Source organism: Pristiophorus japonicus, chromosome 19, assembly GCF_044704955.1.
Source record: "Pristiophorus japonicus isolate sPriJap1 chromosome 19, sPriJap1.hap1, whole genome shotgun sequence".
Taxonomy (NCBI): domain Eukaryota; kingdom Metazoa; phylum Chordata; class Chondrichthyes; family Pristiophoridae; genus Pristiophorus; species Pristiophorus japonicus.
Genome location: NC_091995.1, coordinates 44,044,993 through 44,060,505, shown reverse-complemented (window position 1 = coordinate 44,060,505; position 15,513 = coordinate 44,044,993). Strand labels below are relative to the sequence as shown.

General features: G+C 47.6%; 1 protein-coding gene across 1 annotated transcript; it reads right to left on the bottom strand.

The window, feature by feature from the left end:
• Positions 1 to 900: 900 nt before the first annotated feature.
• LOC139230194 (CD5 antigen-like) lies at positions 901 to 15,051 on the bottom strand. Its single transcript, XM_070862035.1, has 4 exons — positions 14,772 to 15,051; positions 10,188 to 10,502; positions 6,335 to 6,671; positions 901 to 961 (listed from the first exon to the last, which is right to left on the bottom strand). The coding sequence occupies exons 1-4, from the start codon at positions 15,049 to 15,051 to the stop codon at positions 901 to 903; spliced, it is 993 nt and encodes a 330-aa protein (XP_070718136.1).
• Between the last annotated feature and the right edge of the window lie 462 nt (positions 15,052 to 15,513).

Below are 15,513 nucleotides of genomic sequence, written 5' to 3'. Positions count from 1 at the left end.
TCTGTCAAGTTGGCAGGAGAATGCCACTAAATTAGGATTCTCATTGACAGAAGGAGGACATGTTAAAACTGTAGACGTCTTAAAGAAAGAGTGCGCGCACGAGAAACGTGCTAAGAGTTCCACTGGGACCTCTGAGAAAGGTATTGACCGACTACGTAGTCAAATGGTTGGCCTTGCATTGACCAAGGCTGATGACGAAATTGAATTTCAGTAAACAAATAGCTATTAAAAATGTGTGGTCTCGTTTTAAATCAATTTAAAAAAAAATCTATGGCAAGTACTTGAATTAGAAGTTAAAAAAAAATTGGAGTTTGATCTAAAATGCTGGCTTTCCTGATGAGAAGACTTTTATTATGACGGCTTTACTAATGATTTCTGCTGTTTAACGGATTCCTAATTTCTAAGCAAGTTTTGAAGGCACAAAGACTTTTTTTTCAGATGATTACGTGAAGTCATGTAATGACATCAGGCTTTCTTACAAACCTGTAAAGGAGTTAACCCTTTCCATTGACAGCCATTTTATACTGAACATTATTAATTTGGATTTCTTAATAGAATAAAGACTCACCTGACAGATAAAGGAAATGGTGGGATAGTCAGAATAAAATAGAACTAGCTTATGTAATAATACTTGCCTGATACAATAAAGAAATAGATACTCAAACAAAACAAATTGAAGAGTTAAAAGGCTAAGATAAATAAGCTGAAAGAGATTTTTTAAAAACGGGACCAGACAGATACAGTGCACAGCCATAGCACCATCACCTGTGGCAAAAGAGCCAATGTACCCCACAGTGGGGAATCCACAAACCCAACCTAACTCTGACCTCCGATTTCACGGAGTGATCTCGACATGCATGGATAAAAGATGAGTCAGACTAAAACCTTGCAAAAGATAAGTCAGCCTCGGAAAAACCAATGCCAATCATCCAAGATGTCATTAAAGCACAGGAGGACGCTCCTGAAAAAGATAAAGATAAACTGTTGTAGAAAGATTATGGATGTACTTATGACAATGTTTCTAAACTCTGGACCACTCCCGCGGAACAGACTTGTATGTCTGACGAGTTGGCCCTATGGGTTATTGAATGTATGCACTTTGCTGCTTATTGTGGAGCAAGGACAACAAGTGACACGCTTTTGGCTACTTGGTGGCACCCTAGACTCCAGGCGCTGGCCCAGAACATCAGTAGTCGTTGCCTGGTTTACCAACAGCATAATCCAGGGAAGGGAGTCCCCTGTGATTGGGGTAAGACGCCCCTACCCGAAGGTCCCTTTGAGACATTGTAGTTGGACTACATTGAGTTGCAAAGAGTTCAGTGTTACAAATATGTGTTAGTAATAGTAGATGTGTTTAGCAAATGGATCGAAGCCTACCCTACCCTGGACAATAAGGCTCAAACTATTGTTAAGGTGTTAATGAGGGAAATTGTTCCTAGATATGGTATCCCAGCTCGACTGAGTTCCGATAATGGCCCTCACTTTATTGGCCAAGTTAACAAAGAATTCTGTTCTCAGATGCGCATTAACCAGCAGCTGCATTGTGCCTACCGATCCCAAGCTGCGGGATTAGTTGAACGTGCGAATCAAACTCTTAAAACCAAGCTTGCAAAACTGGTAGCATCAACCGGACTCAATTGGCTCAAACTCCTTCCCATAGCCCTATTCCAGATCCGAACAACTCCCACCGGTAAGGCTAGACTGACCCCTGCTGAGGTCATTTATGGTAGGCCCCTTAGGACCCCATGGAATCAGAATGTCCCCTCTACTGTCCAATTCCACCACATGACTGAGGAAATGACCACCTATTTTCTTTCCCTGACTCAGGCTCTGCGAATAGCCCACAACCAGGTTCGAGAGGCTCACCTCGACCTCCCAGTTTTACCCGAATCGTCCCTCGTGGCACCAGGGAAGTATGTCCTGATTAAGAAATGGATTCGGAAGGGATTAGAGTCACGATGGGAGGGGCCTTTTCAGGTGTTACTTACTACCCCCACTGCAGCTAAGGTTGAGGGGAGAAGTGCCTGGGTTCACCTACACCACTGCAAGCTCACAACCCTCTAACGAACCTATTTTACTGGTTATTCTAACCCCTGTTTCTGTTCCAGACTTCCTCTTCTCCATAGCTGAATAAGGTCCTTCCTAGGAGCGCCCCGACTAACCGAGAGCTACACCGACGGTGACCTGAGAAGAGAGGCGAGAAAACCAAACTCTTTGAATCAGCAAAATATTCGGACTATTTATCCTTGTCCATAGAGACGCCACAAGAAACATTTTGTTCTCGAGTAATTGTTAACCTAGAGCGATAAGATGAAACTGTGTCTGTGTGCCACAGTCTGTATAGTAGCGTTGGTGTACGTCAGGTGCATGGGAGGGGAGACTGAAGCGAGAGCTCCATGTAAACATCTTTCTGTATATGTCTTATGTTTATGCGCGAAATGGGAACTTTTCTAGTTGCTGGGTGTGCTCACATATCCCTATACATTCCAAAGGGGGAATTCCTTTGCGCCCCGTTCCACTGACCCTAACTGTGACTGTCAAGTGGCTTCTAAGCCAGACTAGCATGAGAGGAGGGGGGCCAATGCAAATACGAAAGATGAAAGGCGGGTCAAGAGGGGGATCACGGAGGGCAGGAGGAGCATCATACCGTTACCGTGTGGACAACCACGGGGACGTCACCAAGTGGGAGAGTGCTGGGTACCCCATTAATCAAACATTCCAGGGATGGTACCAACCACCCTATGACCGTAAAAAGGAACCCCCATTCTTAGTCCTGACCAATACCTCAGGGATCGGGAGGCCAACCGGGAACATATGTTTAACCCGAAATGACACCAGTAGCAAGGGACATATCATAGGGTACAGCGATTGCCCACTCAACCTCATCATCACAACAGGTGCACGAGTCACTATCCTCTCTCACCTTCCGAATAAAACAGGTGGAGGTCTGTGGGGCCCAGTCTTGGACCCCAACACAATATATAAAAAGGCAGCGTATAACGGCACGTATTTTGTGTGCGGGCATAGGGCATATCCCTGGTTGCCTAGGCGATGGACAGGGTCCTGCTATTTGGGATATGTGGTGCCATTTATGTGGCAAACACGTACCCTGGCGGAAGCACATGCCTCCAGCCGACACAGGCGAGCCCTCACCCCCGCCGAAAGGTTCTTTGGGGTCATGATGTTCCCATTTGGGATAGGACGCACCATGGATGAAGTACAGAACCTAGAGAGGGTATTGGAACAGATAGCTAACTATACTGCTGAAGCTCTGGAGGACATCACGGCCGAAATGGTAGCAATACGGACCGTAGCATTCCAAAACCGAATGGCCCTCGATTATCTGTTAGCTGAGAAAGGGGGAACGTGTGCCTTGATAGGATCTGAATGTTGCACTTACATTCACAATAGTTCAGAAAACATAACCAATCTCGCTGATCACATAAGAAGGGAGGAAAAGAAGTTATCCACGCCAGCAGGAGGATCTAGCTGGTTTGATTGGCTATTAGGTGGATCCTGGGGATCCTATCTAATGCATGGGGCAATTATTCTCATCGTAGTAATAATTACCTGTTGCTTGATTGTTGGTTGCTTCAACCTTTGTTGTAAAGTCATGATGGCAAGGTTAGCAAACCCTCTTGTGGCCATGGGCTCCCGGGTTATGATCCAGCAAACTAAAGACCTACTCGACAAGGGGGATCAGGAAAGAGAGTGCGAACGGCTGAATGCGATACTCCTGGAATAATCCTAAAGATTATCATGGAATGATAAAAGGGGGGAATGAGAATGTGAGAAAATGTATAGAGACAGTGAAGTGAACAAAGGATTCATGGAAGAATAACATTAAGAATGTCAGACTGCAAATATTACAACATTGGCACAAATAACAGACTTGCTCAAGGTCTTGCTAGTCACACCAGTAAAATTGAAACAATAACAAGGGTGAAAGGCTCTTTGTGTAAAAACAGTTGAACAGTTGCTGTTACACATAACCACTTACCCGTACCTAATTGGGCAAGGAAGGCCAGATGTCGGCTCATGAGTGGACAAAGGGAAGGAGGGATCACAAGAGGATAGGGTGAACTGAATGTCACTCAAATTGTATCATGTACCGAAAGTGTATAACCGTTGCGCCCCTACATTGTAACGGGGCTTGTCCGTGGGAAGTGAGCGCACTCTGAAGGGAGAGCGTTCCTTTGTTCTGATAAGTCTCGGCCGGTGAAACAATTAATAAAGTCTGCTTTGTTATAAGCGGCTACGGTGTTCGACTCAGTGAATTCGCTGAACCAGATTGAGGGAAAAGAATCCGTATTTGCAACAGGGGACTTAGAAAATAATCATAAGATTAGGCTGTCAACAAGGATTTATGAAAGGATAATTTTTTTGAGGTTATAACGAGCAGAATAGATAAGGGAGAACCAGTGGATGTGGTGTATTTGGATTTTCAGAAGGCATTCGATAAGGTGCCACACAAGAGGTTATTAAACAAAATTAGGACTCATGGGATTGGGGGTAATATACTAGCATGGATTGAGGATTGGTTAATGGACAGAAAACAGAGAGTTGGAATAAACGGGTCATTTTCAGGTTGGCAGGCTATAATTAATGGGGTACCACAAGGATCGGTGCTTGGACCGCAGCTATTCACAATCTATAACAATGATTTGAATGAGGGGATCAAACGCAATATATCAAAGTTTTCTGATGATCCAAAGCTAGGTGGGCATGTAAGTTAAGAGGAGGATGCAAAGATGCTTCAAGGGGATGTAAACAAGCTAAGTGAGTGGACCAAGAACATGCAAATGGAATATAATGTGGAAAAATGTGAAGTCATCAACTTTGGTAGGAAAAATAGAAAAGCAGATTATTTTTTAAATTGACAAATGTTGGTGTTCAGAGGGAAGGGTAGAGCAAGAAATTAAGAAAGCAAATGATATGTTGGCCTTTATTAAAAGAGGATTTGAGACATCTTACTGCAATTATATAGGCCCTGGCGAGACCCTGGAGTATTGTGTACAGTTTTGGTTTTCTTACCGAAGGAAGGAAATATTTGCCATAGAGGGAGTGCAATGAAGATTCACCGGACTGATTCCTGGGATGGAGGGATTTTCCTATGAGGAGAGATGGAGTAGACCAGCCCTATATTCTCTAGAGTTTAGATGAATGAGAGGTGATCTCATTAAAACATACAAAGTTCTTACAGGGCTTGACAGGATAGATGCAGGGAGGATGTTTCCCCTGGCTGGGGAGTCTAGAACCAGGGGTCACAGTCTCAGAATAAGGGGTCAGCCATTTAGGACTGAGATGTGGAGAAACTTCTTCACTCAGAGGGTGGTGAATCTTTGGAATTCTCTACCCCAGAGGGCTGTGGCGGCTCAGTCGTTGAGCAAATTCAAGACAGAGATCGATGGATTTTTGGATATTAAGGGAATCGAGGGATATGGGGATCGTGCAGGAAAGTGAAGTTGAGGCAGAAAATCATTCATGATCTCATTGAATGGCAGAGCTGGCTCGAATGGCCGATGGTCTACTACTGCTCCGAGTTTCTATATTTCTATGTTTCGATACAGAGCTAACCGATCCCACATCCAACAGATCAGATCAAAGCTCTGCAGTACTGTCACATCCAGTCATGAATGGTGCTGGACAATTAAACAACTCATGGAAGGAGAAGGTCCATCAACATTCCCACTCTCAATGTGAGTGCAAAAGAAAAGGCAGAAGCATTCGCAACCACCTTCAGGCAGAAGAACCAAGTGGATGATCCATCTCGGCCTCCTCCTGATGTCCTCACCGTCATAGATACCAATCCACAACCAATTCGATTCACTCACGTAATATCAAGTAACGGCTCAGCGCACTGGATACAGGTCCCGAAAATATCCCGGCTGCAGTGCTGAAGACTTGTGCTCCAGGACTATCCACACCTCTAGCCAAGCTGTTCCGGTACAGCTCCAACACTGGCATCTACTGAAGTCAATGGGGATGAGGAGAAAACTCTCCACTGGCTAGAGTCATACCTAACAAAAAGGAAGATGGTCGTGGTTGTTGCAAGCCAATCCTCTCAGCCACAGGATATCGATGCAGGTGTTCCTCAGGACAGTCAGTATCCTAAGCCCAACCATTTTCAGACGCTTCATCAATGACCTGCCTTTCATCATAAGGACAGGGCTATTCACTGACACCTGCAATGTTCATTTGCTCAGATAATGAAGCAATCTGCCGCCACATACTATAAAATTCTACGGTTCTCTGATTCTAAGTAATTCCTTCTCCTGACACTGCTGTAACAATCAGATGGCTGGGAACTAGCTCAAAAATGCAAAGCACTCACCTGAGCAGGTATCTCCACTCACCTGAGCAGGTAACTGCGGCGTCCTTTCTGTGTGTGCAGTTATTCAACCCCCATGGGTTGGCAGAGCACTGATCGAGGGCAGGCTCTGTCCCGTTACACCTCACATCATCCAACCAGATGTCCCCCGTCCCCTCTCCATAGTAGGCACCTCCTGTTGCTGACAGGGCCTTCCCGCAGTTCAACAGTCTGCAGACCACATTCGCTGCGTTTAGATCCCAGCCATCGTCACAGACGGTCCCCCAGACAGATTCATGATAGACCTCAACTCTCCCGGAGCACATGTTGTTACTGTTCACCAGCCGTATGGGCACCGGACCTGGAATAGAGGCGAAACATGGTTAATCTTGTCTGGGATTATCTGGACTTTCACTGGGCTCCATTCCTGGATTTTATCTTCTCTTCATAGGCTTACCCCCGGATCCCAGGATGACTTGCTTTCACACTAAAATGAGTTCTAAGGTGACTGATGAGTCCAATGTGGGATCTACAGTCTATGTCACAGGTGGGGCAGACAGTGGTTGGAGGGACGGGTGGGTGGGGTGCTGATCTGTACTCGCTACTTCCGCTTTTTGTGCTTGAAATTTTATAACAGAATTTTATAACAGGAGTTTAAAACTGCACTCAGTCTACTGACCATGTACCTCAGGTGGAGCACAGTTGGAGAACTGAATTTGACGCACCGTTATAAAATAAAGGATATGGTGCAGCGCAGATTTACTAGTATTACCAGGGGTGATGGGTTATGGGTTAGTTACAGAGTGAGACTAGAGAAGATAAGGAGGATGAGGAGGATCTGAGAGATCACTGGGTTACTAGGGATTAGGAATTAGCTACAAAGAGAGACTAGAGAAGATAAGGGGGACCTGGGAGATCACTGGGTGTTACCAGGGATGAGTGAGGAGAATGGGATTAGTTTGGGTGGGATATTAAAGGGTGTGGGGAGTGAGGGGAGAATGGGATTAGACTGGGTGGGATAATAAAAGGTGTGGGGAGTGAGGGAGAGTGGGATTAGACTGGGTGGGATATTAAAGGGTATGGGGAGTGAGGGGAGAGTGGGATTAGACTGGGCGGGATATTAAAGGGTGTGGGAAGTGAGGGGAGAGTGGGATTAGACTGGGTGGGATATTAAAGGGTGTAGGGAGTGAGGGGAGGGTGGGATTAGACTGGGTGGGATATTAAAGGGTGTGGGGAGTGAGGGGAGAGTGGGATTAGACTGGGTGGGATATTAAAGGTGGGGAAAGTGAGGGGAGAGTGGGATTAGACTGGGTGGGATATTAATGGTTGTGGGGAGTGTGGGATTAGACTGGGTGGGATATTAAGGGGTGCAGGGAGTGAGGGGGAGAGTGAGATTAGGCAGGTTGGCATATTAAAGGGTATGAGGAGAGAGCAGGAAAGTGGGATGGGGAGTGACCCCACTCACCCAAGCAGGGAACTCCACTCACCCGAGCAGGGAACTCCACTCACCCGAGCAGGGAACTCCACTCACCCGAGCAGGTTACTCCACTCACCTGAGCAGGTAACTCCCCTCACCTGAGCAGGTAACTGCGGCATCTTTGCTGTGGTTGCAGTTATTCACCCGCCATGGGTTGGCAGAGCACTGATCGAAGGCAGGCTCTGTCCCGTCACACTTTACATCATCCAACCAGATGTCCTCAGTTCCCTCTCCATAGTAGGCACCAGTCCGTGTTGACAGGGCTGTCCCACAGTTCAGCAGTCTGCAGACCACACTCGCTCCATTCACGTCCCAGCCATCGTCACAGACCGTCCCCCAGACAGATTTATGATAGACCTCAACTCTCCCGGAGCACATGTTGTTACCGTTCACCAGCCGTATGGGCACCAGACCTGCAATAGAGAGGAGAACACAGTCTCTGATTTGTCACGCTGCTTGTCCGACATCCAGTCCTGGATGAGCAGAAATTTCCTGCAACTAAATATTGGGAAAAGACCGAAGACTGCCACAAACTCCATTCTCTAGCCAACCCCATCCCTTTCGCTGGCTGAACCAGACCTTTCATAGCCTTGACATCCTAGTTGACCCTGAGATGAACCTCCGACCCCTATCCTCTCCAGCACCAAGGGTGCCTACTTGCACCTCCGTAACATCGTCTGTCTCTGACTCTGCCTCAGCTCAGCTGCTGCTGAAACCCTCATCCATGCCCTTCGTTACCCTCTAGAGTCGATTATTTCAATGCAACAGTGACTACACTTCAAAAAGTACTTCATCGGCTGTAAAGTGCTTTAAGACGTCCGGCGGTCGTGAAAGGCGCTATATAAATGTCTTTCTTTCATTCTTTCCTGGCCGGCCTCCCATCTTCCACCCTTCATAATCTTCAGTTCATCCAAAACTCTGTTGCCCCTTGTATCCTCGGGCTATGGGGGGAGAGGGATTAGTCTGAGATTGATACAGGGCTACGGGGAGAGAGTGGGGCAGTATGATCAGTTTGGGCTCCCCTATGGCCCTGCTCGTATCGATTCAAGTCCCGTTCACCCATCACCCCTCTTCTCACTGACCTTCATTGTCTCCCGGTCCGGCAACGCCTCGATTTTAAAATTCTCATCCTCGTATTCCAATCCCTCCATGGTTTTCGCCCCCCCCCCCCACCATCTCTCTAACCTCCTCCAGCCCATCCGAGATTTGTGCACTCCTCAAATTCTGACATCGTGTGCATCCCCGATTTTAATCGCTCTACCATTGACGGCCGTTGACAAAACTCTGAAACTCTCTTCCTAAACCTCTTTACCTCGTTACCTCTATCTCCTCCTTTATGACGCTCCTTAATACTTACCTCTTTGACCTGACTGAGTATTTACTTATTTAGCTGGTGTCACATTTTGTTTGATAACACTCTTGTGAAGCATCTTTGGATGTTTTACTACTTTAAAGGCACTATATAAATGCAATTTATTGTTGGTCTTGTTAATCCCACTGCCCCGCTCTCTCTCCATTGCTCCGTATCAATTCCAAACCGATCATACTGCCCCACTCTCTCTCTATTGCTCCATATCAATTCCAAACTGATCATACTGCCCCACTCTCTCCCCTTAACCCTGTATCAATCCCAAACTAATCCCACTGCCCCGCTCTCTCTCTATTGCTCCGTATCAATTCCAAACTGATCATACTGCCCCACTCTCTCCCCTTAACCCTGTATCAATCCCAAACTAATCCCACTGCTCCACTCTCTCCCCTTAACTCTGTATCAATCCCAAACTAATTCCACTGCTCCACTCTCTCCCCTTAACCCTTGATCAATCACAAACTAATCCCACTGCCCCACTTTCTCCCCATAACCTTTGATCAATCACAAACTAATCCCACTGCCCCACTCTCTCCCCTGAACCCTGATTCAATCCCAAACTAATCCCACTGCCCCACTCTCTTCCCATAACCCTTGATCAATCCCAAACTAATCCCACTGCCCCATTCTCTCTCTATTGCTCCGTATCAATTCCAAACTGATCATACTGCTCCACTCTCTCCCCTTAACCCTGTATCAATCCCAAACTAATCCCACTGCCCCGCTCTCTCCCCATAGCCCTGTATCAATCCCAAACTACTCCCACTGCACCATGCTCCCCCCATAGCCTTGTATCAATCCCAAACTAATCCCACTGCCCCGCGCTCCCCCCATAGCCCTGTATCAATCTCAAACTAATCCTGCTGTCCCGTTCTCACCCCTTTGACCTGTTTTAAACCCAAACTAATCCCACTGGCCCACTTCTCCCCATAGCCCTGGGGTGGGGTGCAGGTATGGTTCAGGAAGTTCTCTCATCACAGAGATACATTGCAAAACAACCAATGCAACAAAGGACAGGTGACTCCACTCACCTGAGCAGGTCACTGCGGAGTCCTGGCTGTGTGTGCAGTTATTCACCCCCCATGGGTTGGCAGAACACTGATCGAGGGCAGGCTCTGTCCCGTTACACTTCACATCATCCAACCAGATGTCCCCAGTCCCCTCTCCATAGTAGGCACCTCCTGTTGCGGACAGGGCCGTCCCACAGTTCAACAGTCTGCAGACCACACTCGCAGCATTTACATCCCAGCCATCGTCGCAGACGGTCCCCCAGACAGAGTTATGATAGACCTCAACTCTCCCGGAGCACATGTTGATACCGTCCACCAGCCGTACGGGTACCGGACCTGGAATTGAGACAGGAACACGGTTAACTCATGCTCCTATTTCTTATGTTCTTAATCTGGTTTGGAATTACTTCAGTCAGAAGTGCCCAGTGGATGATCAATCACGGCCTCTTCCTGACGTCCCCACCATCACAGAAGCCCGTCTTCAGCCAATTTGATACACCCCATGTGAAATCAAGAAACGGCTAACCGCACTGGAAGCAACAACAGCTATGGGCCCCGACAACATTATGCTGAAGACTTATGCTCCAGAACTAACCGTGCCTCTAGCCAAGCTGTTCCGGTACAGCTACAACACTGGCATCTACCCGACAATGTGGAAAATTATCCAGGTACATCATGTCCGCATTAAGCAAGGCAAATCCAACCTGGCCATTTACCACCCCATCAGTTTACTCTCAATCATTAGCAAAGTGGTGGAAGGTGCTGAAAGTGCTATCAAGCGACAGGTACTCACAATTAACCTGTTCATTGATGTTCAGTTTGGATTCTGCCAGGACCACTCGGCTCCAAGCCTCATTACAGCCTTGGTCCAAACATGAACAAAAGAACTGAATTCCAGAGGCGTGGCAAAAGTAACTGCCCTTGGCATCAAGGCAACATTTGACCGAGTGTGGCATCAAGGAACCCGAGTAAAATTGAAGTAAATGGGAATCAGGTGGAAAACTTTCTACTGGCTGAGTCATACTTAGCACAAAGGCTCAGCCCCAGGACATTGCTGCAGGAGTTCCTCAGGGCAGAGTCCTAGACCAAACCATCTTCAGCTGCTTCAACAATGACCTTTACTCCATCATAGGGTCAGAAATGGGGATGTTTTGGTGATTGCATAGTTCCATTCGCAACTCCTCAGATAATGAAGCAGTCCATGTCTGCATGCAGCAAGGCCTGGACAACATTCAAGCTTAGGCTGATAAGTGGCAAGTAACATTCGCGCCACACAAGTGCCAGGCAATGACTAACTCCAACAAGTAAGAGTCTAACCACTGCCCCTTGACATTCAAAGGCATTACCAACGCCGAATCCCCCACCATCAGCATCCTGGGGGTCACCATTGACCAGAAACTTAACTGGACCAAACACATAAATACTGTGGCTACAACAGCAGCTCAGAGGCTGGGTATTCTGCAGCAAGTGCCTCACCTCCTGACTCCCCAAAGCCTTTCCACAATCTACAAGGCACAAGTCAAGAGTGCAATGGAATACCCTCCTGGCTGGCTGAGTGCAGCTCCAACAACACTCAAGAAGCTCGACACAACCCAGGACAAAGCAGCCCGCTTGATTGGCACCCTGTCCACCACCTTCAATATTCACTCCCTCCACCACTGCCGCACCGTGGCTGCAGTGTGTACCATCTGCAAGGTAGGGTGTTTTGTGTGCTCTGTGTCTCTATGACTCTCCCTTGAGTCGACTTGTGCTTTAAAACTCCCCGGTTCGGGTTGTTTCCCTTTGGACGGCCGGAACTTTTGCCAATAGTTCCTGCCTAGCCCGTTGATTAGTGGGTAATCCCACAGAGAGAGAGAGGCCAAGGTCAGATAGATCTTCTCCTATGTCCGATGTGCAGCGTCAGCAGCGGGATTACTGTGTAACCCCAGCTATGAGCGGATGCCACCCGGTTGGTCTTCCGTGAACCACAAGCCCCACAACCCCCAAGTTCGGATCCAGGAGTTACTATGGATAGATTATAATTTACTCAGACAAAACAAAACGGTTCAGGTTGTTCAAAGATTGATTCCTTTCATTACACTCACAAAACGACAACCCCTACTCCTTTCGCTTACGGCTTAAAGACGAGGTGACTGTGAACACTAGCTTAAAACCTTAGACTAAATACCCACCCTGTCAGTTACGCCGAACCAACCCCCTTCCCTAGAATCTAAGCCTAGATAATGGAAACCCTTCTAACTAAACCCCTCTCCCAGTTTGGTCAGAACCCACACTTGGAAGCTTGGACACTTGCAGTTCCTCAGCAGCTAAACACGCTGGCGGTTTTGGGGATTTCCAGAGGTGTATGCTCTTTATCAGCCCTTGTCATTGATTCACGCGGTCCTGTGTCCGTTCAACTCTAAAGACAAAACCGTGCCCAACAGAGGCATGCGATGAGGCCTAGAGAGTTACGTTCAGGCGGTACGGCGCGGCACTCATTCGGGCATTCCTAGAGAGTTGATGGACACGTAGCCATGCGGGAAACCCCATTCCAGATGGCAGAGAAAAGAAAGCCACTGAATCACCCAAAGTTCAACATCTTTATACCCCGTATAATACACAAAACTGGCTGGGCGATTCCTGGTTACCATGGTCACAGAGATGCTAGTTGGTTTTCTTGGTGACGTCTCTGTCCTGGATTGGTCAACTTGATGAAAACAATGGTAGGCCATTTCTGTAGATGAGCAGTTCTCGAAGTGCTAACTGTTTGTTGAGTTCCTGACTGCTCCTTCATTGAAAGAGTCCAGAGGTGGTCCATTTGGCCTGAAAACCTCATTGTCCATCCAGACATACCGGCTCCATGGACAAAAGGTGTTTTGCCACAAATCACACAAAGTTCAAAATGAAAAGGCCTCTACCTTTCATGACGTCATCGTTGAAACTGGTCCCATGGCAACCCCAAAAGACAGACAGCTCCTGCTCTACTTCAAGAAACCAAAAATCCGAATCTTTTAAAGTCCCAAAGTCCAAACTACATTTTGAAACGCAGGTCGTGTGTCATTTTAAAAGGCTACAGATCCATTTTAAAAGACCCAAAATCCTTCCGGCCCATACACACACTAATGTTGGCAACGGCCAAATCCTACACACTGCAGCAACTCACCAAGGCTTCTCCTACAGCTCCTCCCAAACCCACATTTCCACGACTAAGAAGAACAAGGGCAGCAGGCGCATGGGGACACTATCATGTCCAAGTGCCCCACCAAGTCACACACCATCCTGACTTGGAAATATATCGCCGTTCCTTCATCGTTGCTGGGTCAAAATCCTGGAACTCCCTCCCTAACAGCAAACATCACACCACCACACCTACGACGCGAATATGAAGTCTCTAGAGAGTGCAATGACTACATCAGCAAAGACATGCTGATCCAAGCTGACTTGAACAACCTATTTACCAACCATTCTCAAATCTAGAAGACCATTTTGGACAATCGCCGAAGCTCTTCAGCAATCTTCACTCAGCCTTGATGACCAATGCCAAAATTCTTGGAAAAACTGTGACAATACGGAATGGAATGGATTCCTTATAGAGGACCCCACAGTACAACCTGTAGGATCTAACCTTCTTCACAGGCAGTGGACAACCATCAACCGCCTCAGAACCAGTCATGGTAGATGCTGCCACCTTCTCCATAGGTGGAAGATTAAAGCATCCCCATCATGTGACTGTGGAGCTCCTAATCAGACCCTGGAGCACATCATCGAACACTGCCCTCAGAGGGAATTCGCAGGCAGCCTATAAGATATCGACGCTGTTACACTGGAAGCTTTGGCCTGGATATTAACATTCGATTTGCTTTGCTACTACCATATGAAAGAAGACTGTGAGAGTACCTTCACCACAGGGATTGCAGCGGTTAAGGCAGCTCACCACCTTCTCAAGCGCAATTAAGAACTGGCAAGAAATTCTCCAGCGACCCCCACATCCGTGAACAAACAAAAACAAGTGGTCTTTCACTGGGCACCATGCTTAAATTTTGTAACAGGGGTTCAAAACTGCATACAGTCTACTGAACTTGAGGCACAGTTGGCAAATTGGAGACAGATTTTGACGCACCATTATAAAACAAAGGAAAACGTGTAGCACAGATTCATGGGTGTTACCAGAGATGAGGGGTTCGTTACAGAGTAAGACTAGAGAAGATAAGGGGAACCTGAGAGATTACTGGGTTACCAGGGGTTAGTTACACAGAGAGAATAGTGAAGATAAGGGAGGCTGAAAGATTACTGGGCTACCAGGGGTTAGTTACGGAGAGTGACTAGCGAAGATAAGGTGTGCTGAGCAATTACTGGGTTACCAGGGGTGAACGAGTGGAGCATAAACGGCATGGACTGGTTGGGCCGAATGGCCTATTTCTGTGCTGTATAGCCTATGTAGTGAAGATTAAAGGGGGACCTGAGAGATTACTGTATAAATGAGCAAGAGAGTGGGATTAGACTTAAATATTAAATGGTGTAGGGAGTGAGGGGGCGATTAGGCTCTGATATTAAAGCGTATAGGGAGGGAGCAGGAGCGTGGGATGGGGAGTGACCCATCTCACCTGAGCAAGTAACTCCACTCACCTGAGCAGGTAACTCCAGCGTCCTCCCTGTGTGTGCAGTTCTTCTCCCCGCATCGAGTGACAGAGCACTGGTCGAGGGCAGGCTCTGTCCCAAGACACTTCACACCCACCATCCAGATGTCCCCTGTCCCCTCTCCATAGTAGGCGCCGGTCCGTGCTGACAGGGCCGTCACGCAGTTCAGCAGTCTGCAGACCACACTCGCTTCATTCACGTCCCAGCCATCGTCACAGACCGTTCCCCAGACGGATTTACGATAGACCTCAACTCTCCCAGAGCACATGTTGTTACCGTTCACCAGCCGTACGGGCACCGGGCCTGCAATAGAGAGAAGAACACAGTCTCTGATTTGTCACGCTGCTTGTCCGACATCCAGTCCTGGATGAGCAGAAATTTCCTTCAACTGAATATTGGGAAGACCCAAGATTGCCACAAGCTCCATTCTTTAGCCACCGACTCCATTCCTTTCCCTGGCCACTGTCTGAGGCTGAACCAGACCTTTCACAACCTTGGCATCCTATTTGACCCTGAGATGGGCTTCCGACCACATATCCTCTCCACGACCAAGACGCCCTACTTCCACCTCCGTAACATCGCCCGTCTCCGCCCTTGCCTCAGCTCATTTGCTGCTGAAACCCTTGTCCATGCCCTTTGTTACCTCTAGACTTCACTATTCCAATGCTCTTGTGACCATCCTCCGACCTTCCACCCTCCGTAAACTTCAGCTCTGCTGCCGGTATCCTAA